Consider the following 18,655-nt stretch of genomic DNA (forward strand, 5'->3'; position numbering starts at 1 on the left):
GGGGTGGAGGTTGGGGGTTGGTCCGTGCTGGGGTGGGTGATGGGAGGGCAAATGAGTTGGTCCACCTGGCCAGGTGCCAGCCTCCAACAGATGGACCCATGCGGTCCATGCCACCTGGCTGGGGGGAGGAGGGGATATGGGCAATGATGACATGTCGTCGTTCCCCTCCCCCCCACCAGGCCGTCATGTTTTCAGACCATCCAGCGATGTTGGCCGCCGTGGTGGCAGCCGCTCATGTCTATGTTGCCCTGGATGAGGAGGAGGAGGAGGAGGAGCGTGCCAGAGAGGCGGCGCAGGCTGCCGCAGAGGGGCAGGCGGCAGCCGCCCAGGCTGGAGGGACACCTGACCGACAGGACGAGGAGGGGGAGGAGGACGTCGCGGCCCCACGGCAACGGAGGCACCCGAGGGCGCCCCGTGTGTACCGGCCCCGGCAGTCATACCAGGACCTCACGGACCGGGAATGCAGGAGGAGACTCCGGATGAGCCGGGAAACCGTGGCACACATCTGCCACCTGCTGGCACACCTGTCACCGCGTGGCACTGGCGGGGGACACCCTCTCCCCGTGTCCGTCAAGGTTACGGTGGCCCTGAACTTTTATGCAACGGGGTCATTCCAGGCACCGAGTGGGGACCTGTCCGGCATATCGCAGACATCGGTGCATCGGTGCATCCGGGCAGTGACAGATGCCCTTTATGCCATGGCGCACCGCTACATCCGCTTCCCCGTGGACCGGGCCAGCCAAGATGCCCGGGCCGTGGGCTTCTCTGGCATTGCCGGGTTCCCCATGGTCCAGGGCGCGATCGATGGGATGCACGTCGCCGTGCGGCCACCTGCAGATAACAGGGCCGTGTTCACTAATAGGAAGGGGACCTATTCGATGAACGTACAGGTGGTCTGCGACCACCGCATGATGATCCTGCACGTCTGCGCCCGTCACCCAGGCAGTGTACACGACTCATTCGTGTTGTCGCGGTCATCCATCCCCGGCATGTACGAGGGACGCCATCCCCGGCTGAGGGGCTGTTTGCTGGGCGACAGGGGCTACCCATTGCGATCGTGGCTGATGACGCCTATACGGAGGCCACGCAATGAGGCGGAGAACCGCTACAATGATGCCCATGTAGCGACAAGGGGAGTGATCGAGAGGTGCTTTGGCATGCTGAAGATGCGTTTCAGGTGCCTGGACCTCTCTGGGGGCGCCCTCCAGTATCGGTCAGATAGGGTCGGCCGCATCATTGTGGTGTGCTGCGTCCTGCACAACATAGCCCAGCAGAGGGGCGATGTGCCGCAGGCAGAGGAGGGCGGAGTGGAGGAGCAGCAGGAAGAGGCCCAGTCCTCCCCAGATGAGGGGGATGGGGGCAATGGTCAGGGCAGACGGGGTAGACACAGACGGGTGGCTGTCCACCGTTACCGGCTGGCCCAGCGGGCACGGGACAGACTGATAGCCGCCCGCTTCACTGACTAGATGGGCGTGGGAATCGGGTAGTATGGCCACAGACCGCACACCATGACAACAGCCGACCACCCACACCCCCCACCCATCCACCCACCCAGCACCCTCACCCCCCTCCCCAACCCCACACACCCCACCCGCATGCACACCACCCCCCCACCCCCAATTGCCGATCCACCGGCGGCACAACGGGCCGGGCTCACCCAGTTGCGGGTGGACGCGTGTCTATCGCAGGCCATGGAGGATGATGACAACCCGCCTCCGATGAGCTCCTGGCTCTACATCGTTGGACTATGTCTGACCCATGGCCACAGTACCACCATCCACCCGGACCATCCCTGCATGCGGCTGTGACACTGCAGCGCACGGTCCCGTCCTCTGCCCGGGGGATGTTGATGGCGGCCCAGGGGGAAGGGGGCAGACTCACCTGGGGCTGAGGTAAGACCACCCCTCACACACACACTTGCGCTCAACGTACATGACACCCCCCGCACACTTTGGACAGAGCACAAAGGCAGCTTCTGTAGGTGTAACATTGACTTTAATAACCAAAGGAGTTCATGCACGTGCCCTAGCGCCTAAAACTCATCTGTGCCCTGCACCCGTGCCAACTTACTCAGTGTCTAATTGTTTGGCCTTACGGGCCCTTTGACTACGTCTACGTGGTTCCCCAGACGGTACAGCAGAACTGGAGGTGGACTCCTGTGATTCCTGCCCTCTGACACTGGATCCCTTTGGCGGCCGTTTCCTGGGGCGTCCTGGCCTAGATGGGCCAGGCTGCGGCCCGGGCGACTGGGATGGCGAGCTGCCAGCCTGTCCTGCCCGTTGCCCACCCGATGCACCTGGGACGGAAGGGGGGGAGTCCGAGGTGTCGCGGTGTACCGGGACCTCCCCTACAGAGGGAGCCGGGACGGACCACACCACCTCCTCCTCCCTCGGGGTGCCCGATGGCCCCCAGGCCTCTACATGGGTGGGGGATGCGAACGGACTGGCCATCCGACGCGCCCCCGACATCTGGCGCTGCCAGTCCTGGAGGCCCGTGCTGGTATCGACAGGGGTCTGCAGGTTTGCAGCCATGGAGCCCAGGGGGTTGACGAACCCTGTCTGCGACAGTGCGACGCCAGCTCGCACATGGCCACTGGCGCCGATGCCCTCAGCGATGGTCTGCAGAGACTGGGCCATGGCCTGCAGAGACTGGGCTATGGCCTGCTGAGACTGGGCCATGGCCTGCTGAGACTGGGCCATGGCCTGCTGAGACTGGGCTATGGCGTGCTGAGACTGGGCTATGGCGTTGAGCGCCTCTGCCATCTGGCGCTGGCACTGGCTCATGGCCTCCTGTGAGAGGGCAGCCATTTCCTGGGCCACAGACGCCGCCTGCACGGAAGGCCCCAGGCCTCGCAAACCGTTCCCCATGTCTGACACCGTCGCACCCATTGCCTCCACCGCGGACGCCACCCGTGCGGTGTCAGCCTGGGTGGCACGCATGACCGGGACCACTCCCAGCTCCTGGACGCGGGTGGACTCCTCCACCTGTGACCGCAGCCGCCGCAAGCCACCCGTCACCCTATTCGCTCGTCTCCGTGTCAGTGGTTGCATCGGATCTATGTGTGGGTGTGGTAACTGCAGGAACCCGGGATCCATCTGGGCGGCAGATGTTCGCTTGGCCTGGGCTGCCCTCCGACCGCCCGGTCCCTCTGCTGCTCCTACCTCCACCTGCTGTACCGGGACGGCTGTGTTGTGCGCACCAGTGAGTGTACCAGACGCCTCATCACTAAAGTGCCCAACCGTGGTGAGTGTTTCTGCGATGGTGGAGGGTGTTGGTGACAGCAGTGGCGTTGTGTCGTGCTCTTCGTCCCACTCTGAGTCCATGGCACTTTGGGGTGGGGGTTCGTCTCCACCCATCCACTCTGAGTCACTGTCCGGTATTTCGTCTTCCCGGGTAGGGGTGTCCTGGGTAGTGCTGTCCCGGGTAGTGCTGTCCCGGGTAGTGCTGTCCCGGGTAGGGGTGTCCTGGGTAGTGGTGTCCCGGGTAGGGGTGTCCTGGATAGTGGTGTCCTGGGTAGTGGTGTCCTGGCTCGGGTGTGACGGGGGCCTGTGGCTGCCCCCCTCATCGCTGGGTGGTCGCTCCCGCACGTGACGGGGGTGTCGTCTCCCTGTTGCTCCAGGTCTCTCCGTCTCCCGTGGTGTGCGAGGGGCATCCTGCGGGCGTCGCATGCTGGAGGGTGCGGGTCTCTCCGTCTCCCGTGGTCTCCGAGGGGCATCCTGCGGGCGTCGCATGCTGGAGGGTGCGGGTCTCTCCGTCTCCCGTGGTCTCCGAGGGGCATCCTGCGGGCGTCGCATGCTGGAGGGTGCGGGTCTCTCCGTCTCCTGTGGTCTCCGAGGGGCATCCTGCGGCGGTCTGCATCTGCGGGGATGGGTGCCTGGACGTTTGGTCCTGCGATACACAATGAAGCATGCATGGTTAGACATCAGGCAGTGATCAGGTGATACGGGAGAGGGGGATATAGGGGAGGGGGGATATGGGGACGGGCTGTTGGTGGCTCACTTGCTCGTGGGGCCCCGACCTCTGCATCAGCAACCTCCCGGTCCTCAGGTCCGCCAGCCAGTTCCAGGGCCCTTTCCTCGTGTACGGTCAGTGGCCTCTCATCAGCGGGCCCTCCTCCAGTCCTCACATGCTCCCTATTGTTGTGTGCGCGCTTCTCCTGGGGGGGGGGTGGTGGCAGGGGTAAAAGGCAACAGTGTTAGGCAGGTATATGAATGCACGCCATCGGTTGCGCGTGCATTGCAGAGGTTAAGGTTAGGGCTGGATTCACTTGGGGATATGGGGGATATGGGGAGAGGGGATATGGGGGAGGGGGGGATATGGGGAGGGGGGATATGGGGGAGGGGGGATATGGGGGATATGGGGAGGGGGGATATGGGGAATATGGGGGAGGGGGGATATGGGGGATATGGGGGGGATATGGGGGATATGGGGGAGGGGGGATATGGGGGTTATGGGGGAGGGGGGATATGGGGGATGGGGAATATGGGGGATATGGGGGAGGGGGGATATGGGGGAGGGGGGAATATGGGGGATATGGGGGAGGGGGGATATGGGGGATATGGTGGAGGTGGGATATGGGGGAGGGAGGAATATGGGGGATATGGGGAGGGGGATATGGGGGATATGGGGGAGGGGGGATATGGGGGAGGGGGGATATGGGGGAGGGGGGAATATGGGGGAGGGGGGATATGGGGGAGGGGGATATGGGGGAGGGGGAATATGGGGGATATGGGGGGGGGGGGATATGGGGGATATGGGGGAGGGGGGATATGGGGAGGGGGGATATGGGGGAGGGGGGAATATGGGGGATATGGGGGAGGGGGAATATGGGGGATATGGTGGAGGGGGGATATGGGGGATATGGGGGAGGGGGGATATGGGGGAGGGGGGAATATGGGGGAGGGGGGATATGGGGGAGGGGGATATGGGGGAGGGGGAATATGGGGGATATGGGGGAGGGGGGATATGGGGGATATGGGGGAGGGGGGATATGGGGAGGGGGATATGGGGGAGGGGGGAATATGGGGGATATGGGGGAGGGGGAATATGGGGGATATGGTGGAGGGGGGATATGGGGGATATGGGGGAGGGGGGATATGGGGGATATGGGGGAGGGGGGGATATGGGGGAGGGGGAATATGGGGGAGGGGGATATGGGGGAGGGGGGATATGGGGGGATATGGGGGAGGGGGGATATGGGGGTAATGGGGGAGGGGGATATGGGGGAGGGGGGAATATGGGGGATATGGGGGAGGGGGGATATGGGGGAGGGGGGAATATGGGGGATATGGTGGAGGGGGGATATGGGGGAGGGGGGATATGGGGGAGGGGGGAATATGAGGGCTATGGGGGAGGGGGGATATGGGGGAGGGGGGATATGGGGGAGGGGGAATATGGGGGATATGGGGGAGGGGGGATATGGGGGATATGGGGGATATGGGGGAGGGGGGATATGGGGGAGGGGGGGATATGGGGGATATGGGGGATATGGGGGAGGGGGGATATGGGGGAGGGGGGGATATGGGGGAGGGGGGGATTTGGGGGAGAGGGGATATGGGGGATATGGGGAGGCTCACCCTGCCTGCTCTGACGAGGTCGTTCACCTTCTCGTGGCACTGGGTGCCTGTCCGTGGTGTTAGGGCCACAGCGGTGATGGCCTCAGCCACCTCCCTCCACAGACGCCGGCTGTGGCGTGGGGCAACTCTGCGGCCGTGCCCGGGATACAGGGCGTCCCTCCTCTGCTCCACCGCATCCAGGAGCGCCTCCACATCGCGTGACTCGAACCTCGGGGCTGAGCGACGGCCAGCCATCAAGTCGGGTGTTGCGGTCGGCTGTTCCGGTCGGGTGGGGGGGAGCTGCGCGGCCTTATGAGCCGTCACGCCGTGCAGCGCGTATGACGCTGCATGGCGTGAACCACTGCGCAAGCGCGGATCCCGTTACGTCGCTGCTAGCCCATTTCGGGCCGCAGACTATCGGCCCATTTTTATGACGTGACGCAAGTGGGATTTGCGCCGTTTTTTGCGCCGATCGGCGGAGTTTCCGCCGATAACGGAGAATTTCGCCCAATATCTTTGATTTTTTTTTCCTCAGAATTAAGCAAGGGCTTTAGTACTCAGTCACATGCAATGTTCGCATGCTACTTCCTTTAACATGCAATCTATTGAAAATTGCTTATTGTCACACGTAGGCTTCAAATGAAGTTACTGTGAAAAGCCCCTAGTCACCACATTCCGACACCTGTTTGGGGAGGCTGTTACAGGAATTGAACCATGCTGCTGGCCTGCCTTGGTCTGCTTTCAAAGCCAGCGATTTAGCCCTGTGCTAAACAGCCTCTATTATGGCAAAGTCTACATTTACATGGAGCAAGAGTATCAAATGTGGTTGAGTTGAACAAAGTCAGTGGCTGGGATTCTCCCTTCTGGGGACTTAGTCCGGCGGGAGAATTGGCGCCAACCACTCCGGCGTCAACAGCCCCCGAAAGTGCGGAATTCTCCCCACTTTTGGGAGCTAGGTGGACGCCGGAGGGGTTGCCGCTGCTCCAGCTGGCGCCGAAGAGATGGCGCAGGTTTGCGCTTGTGCCGAAGGGCCGGCGTGATCTCACGCATGCGCGGAACCGCCGGCGTGATTCTGCGCATGCGCAGACTGGCCGGTGTATTTTGGCACATGCGGAGGGGATTCTCTTCTCTGCGCCGGCCATGGCGGCGCCCTACAGGGGCCGGCGTGAAAGAAGAAGTGCCCCCCACGGAATAAACCCGCCCGCAGATCGGTGGGCCCCGATCGCAGGCCAGGCTCCGGGGTCGGCGCCTGCCCGAGGACGGCCCATGCATACTCACCTGCCAGGTCCCACCGTGTGGGACCTGAGTAACCCACGCCCGTGGGACTGGCCAAAAATGGACGGCCGCTCGGCCCATCGGGGCCCAGAGAATTGCCGGGGGGGGGGGGGGGGCGGGGCGGGGGGGGGGGCGATGTCAACGGCCCCCGACCGGCGTGGTGGGAATCCCGTCCCTGCCTGAAAAACAGCGCCGGAGAATACGGCAGCCGGCGGCAGGGCGGGATTTGCGCCACCCCCCGGGGATTCTCCGACGTTCTAACACACCAAGACGTTTACCAACCTCTTGAGAGGACAGCAAATATTGTCAAAGGTGACTATCAGTAAGATTAATCAGAAATATTTTGATAATCCAACAATAATATTTAATCATTCATGTTGGTTAGATAGAAATATTGACTGTGTTCACATGCAACACTGGGAACTCAACTTAAAGCAACGTGCATTTTATGTAGCTTGTTTAATGTGAGGAAAAAGGTGCTTCAGATGAGGGTTATCAGCTTAAAAGTGACACTAATCAAAATGGGGAGATATCACTACAGATGACCAAATATTTAGACATTGAGGCAGCTTTTAATTGTCATGCTGAAGGAGGCCACAGAATGGAGAGACAAAGAGATTCGGAGAGCGGGCTTGCAGAGCTGAGGGCCCTGACCACTTGTGAATAACATTGGCCCAGTCAGATGATAGTTTTCTTTATGGACAAGTTACTGAATCGTGTCGTTTCCGAATTAAAATATTCATATGCTGGAAGAATGTAGGCAGCTGCTCCACCTCGAATCACTGCTTTCAGTTGTGAAGTGAAGCAAAAAACAGAAAAGGACAACAAAAAAGGAGATGGGTAGGGGGTATGCACTGCCAGAGTTTTACAAACAGGTGAAATAATTAGCAATGCAATTGATTATTGCCACTTCGCATATTGCTATGCAAAGGACAGAAACAAAATGATGCCGATGGTGATTATTTCAGAAATGTCTTAATGTTCACAATGGCTGACTTGAAAGAAAACAAATCATATATTGGGGAGAGGGTGGACATACTTACCCAGGACACCCTCAGGGTGGCAATCTCCAGTGGATTGCCACTCTTGACGGACTTATCCACGCTGTGATTCCAAAGCCTCTCTGTCGCCCACCCTTCCTCACTCAGGCTGGGTGGGACGGGAGCAGTTAAGCTGCATCGGGGTGGAGTAACTGGGGAGCTGTGGAGAAAGGCACTAGCTGCTGTAAAGGAGGTGTTTAAAGGGACAATTAAAAGAAAGATGCTTCAGAAAATGGGTCAGGTCAGATTTGAAGGACGATGTGCGGGGTGGAGGATGTGTTGGAGGGGGGAATCAGGTCAGAGGGGTGCGAGGCTGACAGATCGGGTAGGGATGGGAGGGGTGGACGGTCGGGTAAAACCGGGAGGGGTTGGGAGTGGTGGGTATCTTGGGGGCCATGTTGGTGAGGGGAGTCTGTTACTTAGAATTCTTACAGTGCAGAAGGAGGCCATTTGGCTCTGCACCGACCCTCTGAAAGAGCACCCGACCTAGGCCCACTCCCCCACCCTATCCCCGTAACCCAGTAATCCCACCTAACCTTTTGGACACTTAGGGCAATTTATCACAGCCAATCCACTGAACCTGCACATCTTTGGACTGTGGGAGTAAACTGGAGCACCCGGAGAAAACCCACGCAGACATGAGGAGAACGTGCAAATTGCACACAGACAGTCATCCAAGGCTTGGTCTGTATTTTTTCAAATAGTTCCTCTGGATTAGAAGTGTTTTTTGGGGGCAGCACGGTAGCATAGTGGTTAGCACAATTGCTTCGCAGCTCCAGGTTTCGATTCCTGGCTTGGGTCACTGTCTGTGCGGAGTCTGCACGTTCTCCCCGTGTCTGCGTGGGTTTCCTCCGGGTGCTCCGGTTTCCTCCCACAGTCCAAAGATGTGCAGGTTAGGTGGATTGTCCATGCTAAATTGCCCTTAGTGTTGGGTGGGATGACTGGGTTATGGGGATAGGATGGAGGTGTGGCGTTGTGTGGGGTGCTCTTTCCAAGAGCTGGTGCAGACTCGATGGGCTGAATGGCCTCCTTCTGCACTGTAAATTCTATGAACCCTTTTGGAGTAACTGTGACATACTGTACCTAACACACTGTCCAGTAAAAGTATTTTTGTGACCAACCCCACTAGGCGCTGTAGTGCACGAGTCACAAAATGTACGTATGTGGATACAGCTGGTAATTAAAAAGGATAACAGAACGCTATCCTTTATTACAAGAGGAATTGAACATAAAAATAAGCACGTTATGCTTCAGTTATCAGCATCTATAGGGCGGCATGGTGGCACAGTGGTTAGCACTGCTGCCTCACAGCACCAGGGACCCAGCTTCAATTCTGACCTTGGATCACTGTCTGTGCGGAGTCTGCATATTCTCCCCGTGTCTGCGTGGATTTCCTCCGGGTGCTCCGGTTTTCTCCCACAGTCCAAAGATGTGGAGGTTAGTTGGATTGACAATGCTAAATTGCCCCTCAGCGTCCAAAGGTTAGATGGGGTTGTGGGGTTGCAGGGATAGGGTGAGGGATTGGGCATGGGTGGGGTGCTCTTTCGGAGGGTCGGTACCGTCTCAATGGGCCAAATGGCTTCCTTTTAGACTGTAAGGATTCTATGTAAAACTGGCAGAACCATCTGAAGTTGGCGATTAAAATCGCTTCTGTTAGATGGTTCCTAGTCCAGCATAATTGTTCAGAGGGTTAGCACTTCTGGGCAATTGCTGGGTAAACGATTACTTGGGAACTTCCTGGAGGGATTCCCAGTGTCTCATTGGCTACTCCCTAAATGTGACAATGGGGAACCAGGAAATTATGAGCCATAGTCCTTCTACCATTCATGGAATGGAAACTTTCTCTGCTGGCTGTAAATATCCTATTGGAAATTAGTGTGGGCTGTCCAACTTAACTCCTGGTGGGTTTGGCCAAAAATGCAAAATTACTGCCACTGAATTGACACAGCGATGTCTAAGGTGGCTCACATACCGTATACACCCGTGTAAAAGTCGATCTCATATAAAAGCCGACTTGATTTTTGGTATAAATATTTTTCCTTTATTTCCAGGGATCAAAGCCCATTGGCTGCCTCTGCCCCATTGTCTTCCCGCTATCAAAAAGAAAATGCTGGAAAATCTCAGCAAGTCTGGCAGCATCTGCAGGGAGAAAAAAAAGCTGACGTTTCGAGTCCGATGACTGAAAGCTAACAGACAGGGAAAGTGGGAAATATTTATACTGTGGAGTGAGAATGAAAGATGAGTCATAGCCACAGAAACCCAGGGAAATGGGGTGCTAATGGCCACAGAAACCAAGGGGAAAGAGTGCTAATGGCAGTCCCCAGAGATTATCTCAGAGGGAACGGTCTCTGTATGCAAAGCATAATCCTCCGCCATTTTCGCCAACTCCAGCGTGATGCCACCACCAAACCCATCTTCCCTTCACTCCCTCTGTCAGCATTCCGCAGAGACTGTCCCCTCTGAGATAATCTAGTCCACTCCTCCACCATACCCAGTACCTCTCCCATCACCCACAGCACCTTCCGATGCAATCGCAGAAGGTGTAACACCATCCCCTTTGCCTCTTCCATGCTTAACATCCCAGGCCCAAAACACTCATTCCAGGTTAAGCAGCGTTTCACTTGCATCTCTTCCAATTTGGTCTATTGCATTCGCTGCTCCCAATGTGGTCTCCTCTATGTCGGAGAGACCAAACGCAGACTGGGTGATCGCTTTGCTGTACCCCCTAGGTCTGTGCACATTCAGGACCCTGACCTTCATTTTAACACAAGACCCTGCTCCCATGCCCACATGTCTGTCCTTGGCTTGCTGCAATGTTCCAGTGAAACTCAACGCAAACTGGAGGAACAACATTTCATCTTCCGGTTAGGCACGCGACAGCCTTCCGGTCTCAACATCAAATTCAACAACTTCAGATGATTAGCTCTATCCCACCTCGTGCCATTTATTTTCATCCCATTTCATTTTAACTGTCTTTTACCATTTCTTTCTTTCTTGTCTTTCTTGATATATATTTAACCCGCACCCCCCCCCCCCCCTCTTATCCACCTTTCCTTACCCCTTCTCCCCTTTGCTTCCCCCTTCCCCTCACATCTCCATCTGTCACAGTTTAGCCTCTGATGTTAGCTTCTCTGCCGTTTGACATTTCACATCTTTTGTCCTCTCTGGGGACTGCCATTAGCACTCTTTCCCCTTGGTTTCTGTGGCCATTAGCACCCGGTTCCCCTGGGTTTCTGTGGCTATGACTCATCTTTCATTCTCACTCCGCAGTATAAATATTTCCCACTTTCTCGGTCTGTTAGCTTTGACAAAGAGTCATTGGACTCGAAACGTTAGCTTTTTTCTCTCTCTACAGATGCTGCCAAACCTGCTGAGATTTTCCAGCATTTTCTCTTTGGCTTCAGATTCCAGCATCCGCAGTAATTTGCTTTGTCTCTCTGCTATCCTTGGGAGCTCCCTCACAAACCCACCAATGAAAGGTGGCAGATAGGAGACCCTACTCAGGATCGCCCTGGTGTCGATCTGCTTGTTTGTGGGAGCAGCTTGACCTGATGCTCTGCTAACATCGCTATCACAGACAGCCCAAACCACACAACGCTCCCCGAAGAGGTACAATCGTAACTGAATGATCTGCTAATCGTACCCCACCTCCCCAGGGCTCAGACTGAACAGGCGCAACCTGTCGGACTGCTGCTGACTCAACCTTGCTAGGGTATACCCATCTACGCCATAGCAACAGGGTAGGGGTAGCTGCCCAATCAGTGAACGTATCTAGATTGACCAGCCAAACCACGTGCAGGCATCAAATTAAGCATGTGTGTCAATCCCTCATAAATATTATTTGTGTAAAAGTTGACCCTTAAACTTTTGCCCAAAATAATGGTCTCAAAATTTCAAGAGGAGACAGAGGCATTGTGTTAATGTCATTGGACTAGCAATCCAAAGGCCCAGGCTCGTGATTTCACAGGTTCAAACCCCACCATGGGTGGAACTTAAATTCAGTTAATAAAAAATATCTGGAATCGAAAGCTAATCTCAGTGATCTTGACCATAAGGCTATCATCGATTGATGTAAAAACCCGTCTGGTTCACTAATGTCCTCAAGGGAAAGTGTACAAGCATACAAGCTTCCCTTTAACCCAGGGGCTGGTCACTTTTAAGAGGTATGTGTTGAGCTGACTGAAGATGGCTTCTTTTACGTTTAGCGCTGCTCTCAACCTTATGCCATATTCTCCATCCTCTACCAATGTTTCCAAATTGTTTTTTTTGAACCGGTAAAGTGTTTTTACGGTGTGCATTTCTTAATTGATGGTGCAAAGGTGAAAAATGAAACCATCTTGAAGTTGATGGGTTTTTTTTTCTTGGGGGGAGGTGTCATGTGAGAGTGCCTTTAAGAAATGGATGTTTAAGCAATGTACCTTTAAGAAATGGAGCTGATCATATTACTGAAGTGATGTCAGAGGGTGGGGGGAGCTGAGCTCACTTCTGCTTTTCTAAGTTTCAGTTTGAGAAGGCAGCTGGGAGTGTCTGTGTGTTTTGCTGAGAGCTGCAGGAAGAAACACAGAGCTGGTCTGTTGATGTCTGTAATCCAAAGACTATAAATATATTGAATGTAACCTCATGTGTTCTTATTTTTGAAGGTTTGAAGTCTTTTGGATGTTTAAAGGAACAGTTTGAAGGATTATTTAATGTTGTCGTTTTTTGGGGTTATCTTTGAAGTAATGGGTGTTAAGATATTCAATATTTGTTTTAACAGGGTTAACTTGAGTTCATAGAATAAACATTGTTTTGTTTTAAAAACCACTTAAGAACAAAGAAATGTACAGCACAGGAACAGGCCCTTCGGCCCTCCAAGCTGCCCGATTTCTGCTGTATCACACCTGGAGAGTACGCTGTGTGCTTCCCACACCACAATCTATTACAAGTTGTGGGTCGGTTGAACTCCATGAAACACTTTGGGGTTCTGTAAACCCGGACCCATAACAGTCTTCATTGGTACAAATGAATGAACACTTAATTGGATTTGTCATTTCTTCTGAGTGTTGTATGACTTTTTAAAGAGGCAAGACTTTCTTGCTCCATTGCAAAGGTATCAGCAAACTAAAGGGATAACTCAAAAAGGACATGAGAAATATTACATAGAATTACATAGCATTTACAGCGCAGAATCGACTATTTGGCTCAACCATTCCCTGCCAGCTTTTTTGCTTAATTCAAGCATCATCCCCTCCAATTCATTGGGCATAACTTACTGCAGTTGTCAAGGGCCTTGGTGAGAGCTGGAGTATTGTGTGTAGGTTTAGTCTCCCCACCAGAGAAGAGGATACACTTGCCATGGAGGGAGTGCAGCGGAGGTTCACTCGGCTGATACCAGGGTTTAATGGGACTGTACCATGAGGGGAGATTGGTTCGACTGGACCTGTATTCACTAGAGTTTAGAAAGATGAGAGAAGATCTGAATTAAACTTTTGTGAGGGCCACGAAGAATCCAGCACGAGTCAAACAGAAAGTAACTTTATTTACAACAATATGTACGCAGTACCAGTAGTTCACTACCGGTTCCCTCTCCAACCGGTACCACATTGGCCAGCTCTAACGCGGCCAGCAGCGTGGGAACAAGGCCAGCAGCGCGGGTTCAATTCCCGTACCGGCTGAGAATTCTGAATTCTCCCTCTGTGTACCCGAACAGGCGCCGGAATGTGACGACTAGGGGCTTTTCATAGTAACTTTATTGCAGTGTTAATGTAAGCCTACTTGTGACAATATATATTATTAATTATTTATACAGCTGCACGGCTGATGATTCCCCCCCCCCCCTGCCTCCTCCACACACCCCCCCCCATTGGGGGAGCTCATATTCCTCAAGGAACAAGGGCTAACCAATTGTCCCCAGCCAATAGGTCTGGGTAGGTTATAAAAGAAACGTATAAAATTTGAATAAAGCTGGACAGACTAGATGCAGGGAGGATGTTTCCCTGGCTGGGGAATCTAGAACCGGGGACACAGTCTCAGGATACGAGGTAGACCATTTAGGACTGAGGTGAGGAAACATCTTCTTCACTCCGTGGAATTCTCTACCTCAGAAGGCTGTGGAGGCCAAGTTATTGAATATATTGAACAGAGAGATAGATCTTTTTTTTTTAGATTTTAATGTTATCAAGGTGTATGGGGAGAAAGTGGGGAATATGGCAGTGAGCTAGAGGACCAGCCATGAACATACTGAATGGTGGAGCTCAAAGAGCTGAATGGTCTACTTCTGTTCCTAGTTTTTATGTTTCTAACCCTCGATATCTTTCTCCATCACATGCTTATCTTATTTCCCTTTCAATGCACCAATACAGTTCACTTCAACCTCTCTGTTTTAGCCGGTTTTGCATTCCCACCACTCTCTGGGTTAAGACCTTTCTTCTGAATTCCCCACTTAATTTCTCAGTCACTATCTTGCATTGATGACTCCTAGTTTTGCTCTTCCTTACTTGAGTAAATACTCTCTCTGTGCCGATTCTACCGAAAGCTTCCATGATTTTAAAGACGTTCTCCCCGTGTCTGCGTGGGTTTCCTCCCACAGTCCAAAGATGTGCCGGTTAGGTAGATTGGCCATGATCAATGCACGGGGTTACAGAGACAGGGCGGGGGTAGTGGGCCTGGGTGGGGGTGCTCTTTCGGGAGGGTGTGTGCAAACCTGATGGGCCGAATGGCCTCCCTTGGCACTGGAGGGATTCTATGATTCTCTCCCGGGTTTTCAACAGGATTACAAATGTGACAGATGATTTCTTTTTACGGTGAGCCTCCAGTCTTCCCTCACGATTCTTAACGGAAACTGGCCTCAGCTTTTTGAGCCCCGCTCTGGACGGCAATGTGACTACTTTCTGCCACCTGAGAATTGATGCTGCCATCGAGTCCATAGCCGTGAGAACAACAATGTGGAAACAACCATTTTACCTGAGCAAACACATAATCATCTTGCACCACCAAGGAATTGTGATCTATATGCCCTGGGAAGGGCCTGCTGCTTGTTGTATCTGAGCAATTCTGAATTCTGCAGGTGATATATTGCGCATCTGTAAAAAAGGAAGGAAACACGAGTGTAAAATATTTATTAAGGAACGAGTTGCACTGGAACAATTGTTACCATGTTGCCCACTGAACTACTTTCACCAAACAGCCTGCTATCACCCTGCTGTCATCATTTCCACCTTGAATAAGTATAAAGGACAGAAAATGGCACGCTCAAATCAGTGGAAATACAGCACTGACGGACCTCAAAAAGCACTGAAGAGAAAGAGGAGGCCAAAGACAATTCCTTGCGATTCTCTCCTACGAGATACATAAGAATGGAACCAAATGAGTGTTGCCCCATCTTGCCCAGGCAACCTGTGGAGAGACACTGGATCAGCATTTTCAGTGGTTAACCATGTCAAAGGCTGTAAAGGGGTCAAGAAAGACAAGGAAGATCAGTTTACATATGCCACAGTCACACAGGCTATCATCTGGGGCGTAGATAAGATTCATTTTAATATATAACAGAGGCAGAAACTTGATTGGAGGGATTCAAACATGAAGGGTGATATTCTCCCATTTTGAGACTAAGTGCAGTGGTGGGTGGCTCTGAGGGCGTCTGTTCTCCTGACCAGAATTAGTTTGTCTACTTTTCTAGTGATGGCGATGGTATTTAATTCCTTTCCCATATTCTTTAGCATAATGGGATGTTCAAAGTATCTTCCACTATAAAGACAGATTCAAAATATATTTTTAACACCTTTCCCTGTTTCCCATCACGATCTCCCCAGGTTCATTTTCTAAGGGGCCTATGTTCACTTTCACTTCTCTCTTCCTTTTGACATATTCAAAGAATCCCTTATTGTTTTTATATTCCTCGCTAGTTTGCCTTCACCGTTTAGTTTCTCCCTCTTTACTTATCTTTTTAGTCCTCCTTGGCTAGATTCTGGATACTTGCAGCCTTGTTGGGGACCAGCTTCCATCCCCTTGGTCTTCCCCCTGCTTTCCAGGATTCTCCGCCCCATTGGGAACGAATAAAGAGTGTGGCAGGACCAGCTCTTCAGAGATCAGGGCACCATTTTTAAGGAGTCCCTAGATTTCATCGTGAGGGTGATGGTTCCCTAACCCCCCCCCCCCACCCCGCCAACCACAGACATCGCAACCCCCTGCAGACATGAGCAACACGCTCACCATCGCTAAACGTCAGCGGGACTCCCCGCCCGCCCCCCACCCCACCCACCACCCAGACATCCCAGTAGGCATCGGGGCATCGCCCCCCCCCCCCCTTCCCCACAAGTTAGCATTCCCAGCTATTCGGTCGCTGAGGATGTCCCCACCATTGAGCCCCCCCCCCCTTCTGTCCCAAGTTTCAGGTTCACTCCATTCACCACCCACCCTTCATACCCTCCATCACCCCCCTTTTATGGGCATGGGCCCAATTTGGCAGTGCCAACTTAGCACCCGGGTACTCCCCCTGGAATCTTGGCAGTGTCAACGTGGCACCCCTGCCGAACCCCTGCCATGGTCATCACATCTGGTCTCAGTTTGTGGCGACCGATATTAATTCACGCTGATGTGACCAGTGAATACCGGAAGACTGTGACCTCCACCGGGCTATGCATACTTAAATGAGTTTAATGACTCATTTCAGTATGTTAATTGCATCAAGCGTAATGGGCCGGGTTCATTGTATGCGGCTCAGCATCTGGGGTGAAACCCTTTTGTGGCCTTTCCCACTATGCACCTGACGTAACGGGAAAATCACGTCCAAAGGCTTTTTTTCAATTAATTCATGTGGGATGTGGGCTTTGTTAGTGAATCTAACATTCATTGTCCATTCCTAATTGCCCTTGAAAAGGTTGTGGTGAGCTGCTTTCATGAACCACTGCAGTCCATATGGTGTTGGCATACCCGCAGAGCTGTTAGGGAGGAATTCCTGAATTTTAACCCAGTGACAGTGACGGAACGGTGATATTTGTTCAAGTCAGGATGGTGAATGGCCTGGAGTGGAACTTCAGGCTGGTGGTGTTCTTATGTGTCTGCTGCCCTTGACAATCTCGATGGTAGTGGTTGTGTGTTTGGAAGGTGCTGTCTCAGGTGCCTTGGTGAGTTCCTGCAGTCCATCTTGTAGATGGTAGAGATGGCTATCGCTGTTCGTCGGTGGTGAAGGGAGCAAAGTGTTACGGATTGGCTGCCAATCAAGTGGGCTGCTTTGTTTTTAAGCTTTTGAGCCTTTTGAATGTTGTTGAAGCTATACTCATCCAGGCAAGGGGCAGCACACTCCTGACTTGTAGATAGTGGACAGGCTTTGGGGAGTCACAGAGGGAGCCTTTGATCTGTTCTTGTAGACACAGTATTTATCTGGCTCGTGCAGTTCAGTTTCTGGTCAATGGTAAACCCATTGGATTCAATGATGGCAATGCTGTCGAATGTCAAGAGGCGATAGTTTGATTCTCTCTTGTTGGAGATGGTCATTGCCTGGCACTTGTGAGATGCGAATGTTACTGGCTTGCAAATCTGGTGCAGAGTGGACAATGACAACGCGGTCATCCACAAACTGTACATCATAGAGTGTCATAGTACCCCTACAGTGCTGATCCTCTAAAGGAGCACCCAACAAGGCACTCCCCCATCCTATCACTGTAACCCCACCTAATCTGCACATCTTTGGGCTGTGGGAGGAAACCAGGGCACCCGGAGGAAACCCACGCAGACACGGGGAGAACATGCAGACTCCACACAGACAGTGACCCAGCAGGGAATCGAACCTGGGACCCTGGCGCTGTGAGGCAGCAGTGCTATCCACTGCACCACCGCCCATGATGGTCAGTTTGCACGGAGAGACTGAAATCACTAATAAATCCACCAGGGAATTCTGCGGACTCGCCACACTCTTTATCAAGAGTGCCCAGAGTGTGAAACCTGCTGCCACAGGCAGTGGTTGAGGTGATTATTCAAGATGCTTTCAAGGGAAAGCTAGATAAAACATATGAGGGGGGGAAAGCAACAGAATGGCGTGCTGATTGAGTTCAATTCAGTCGGGTGGGGGAGGCTAATTTGGAGCACAAACACCGGCCTGGACCGGTTGTAGTGAATGGCCTCATCCAGGGATGTGCATTCTGTGCAATATGCCATCAGACGACAACAATGGAATTCTTTGGGATCTGATTGCAAATGATTTGGACGTGATCATTGATGATCGTACTAAAAGCAGCACGTCGGTGTGAGGCAGCTATCAAAGCGAAGTGGGAGACGGAGTCAAAGCTGCAGGGCACCGCATTCCAAATCAGAACAAGCTGGCGAGACATTGTGCAGATTACTGATGAAGCGTCACAAAAAGATTCAGAGATGAATGAGGCGAAGAGTCCCCGGCTTTGGGTGACAGGTGATGAAGAAAACCTGTGGTGGTTCGGCTCAGTTTAACTGGAGAAAGAACTGAGATTTACTGCAAAGTAACAAAAGATATGGATGAGGTTGGGCAATAACAATAAGACCCCAGGCCACGAAGGCACACACCACGCCAGTGAAATCAACCCTTTCTGGTCAGGGCCTGCTAATTCACAGACGTTTATAGTGCAGAAATCAATAGGCTAATGAGATATCGATGTATCGTATCAGGATTGCATGAAAACCATTAATCATTTGCCATTAATCATTTAGTCCTTCATCGCTGACATTCTCTGTCGTTTGCAGACAGAATGCAGTTAGATTTTTCAGTATTTTATGACAGTGCAGTAGCTACTGAAATTATTCAAATTGAATTATTCACATTTTTAAAATTTTATT

General features: G+C 53.0%; 1 protein-coding gene across 2 annotated transcripts in view; it reads right to left on the reverse strand.

The window, feature by feature from the left end:
* LOC140393265 (VPS10 domain-containing receptor SorCS1-like) overlaps positions 1 to 18,655 on the reverse strand; it is a 1,354,213-nt gene that overhangs the window by 314,465 nt on the left and 1,021,093 nt on the right. For both annotated transcript variants that reach the window (XM_072479549.1, XM_072479548.1), the window contains exon 7: positions 14,813 to 14,931. In XM_072479549.1, the coding sequence (XP_072335650.1) occupies positions 14,813 to 14,931 (119 nt within the window). The remainder of the gene's footprint in view (positions 1 to 14,812; positions 14,932 to 18,655) is intronic.

The sequence above is a fragment of the Scyliorhinus torazame genome, chromosome 16 (assembly GCF_047496885.1).
Source record: "Scyliorhinus torazame isolate Kashiwa2021f chromosome 16, sScyTor2.1, whole genome shotgun sequence".
NCBI classification, from domain to species: Eukaryota; Metazoa; Chordata; class Chondrichthyes; order Carcharhiniformes; family Scyliorhinidae; genus Scyliorhinus; species Scyliorhinus torazame.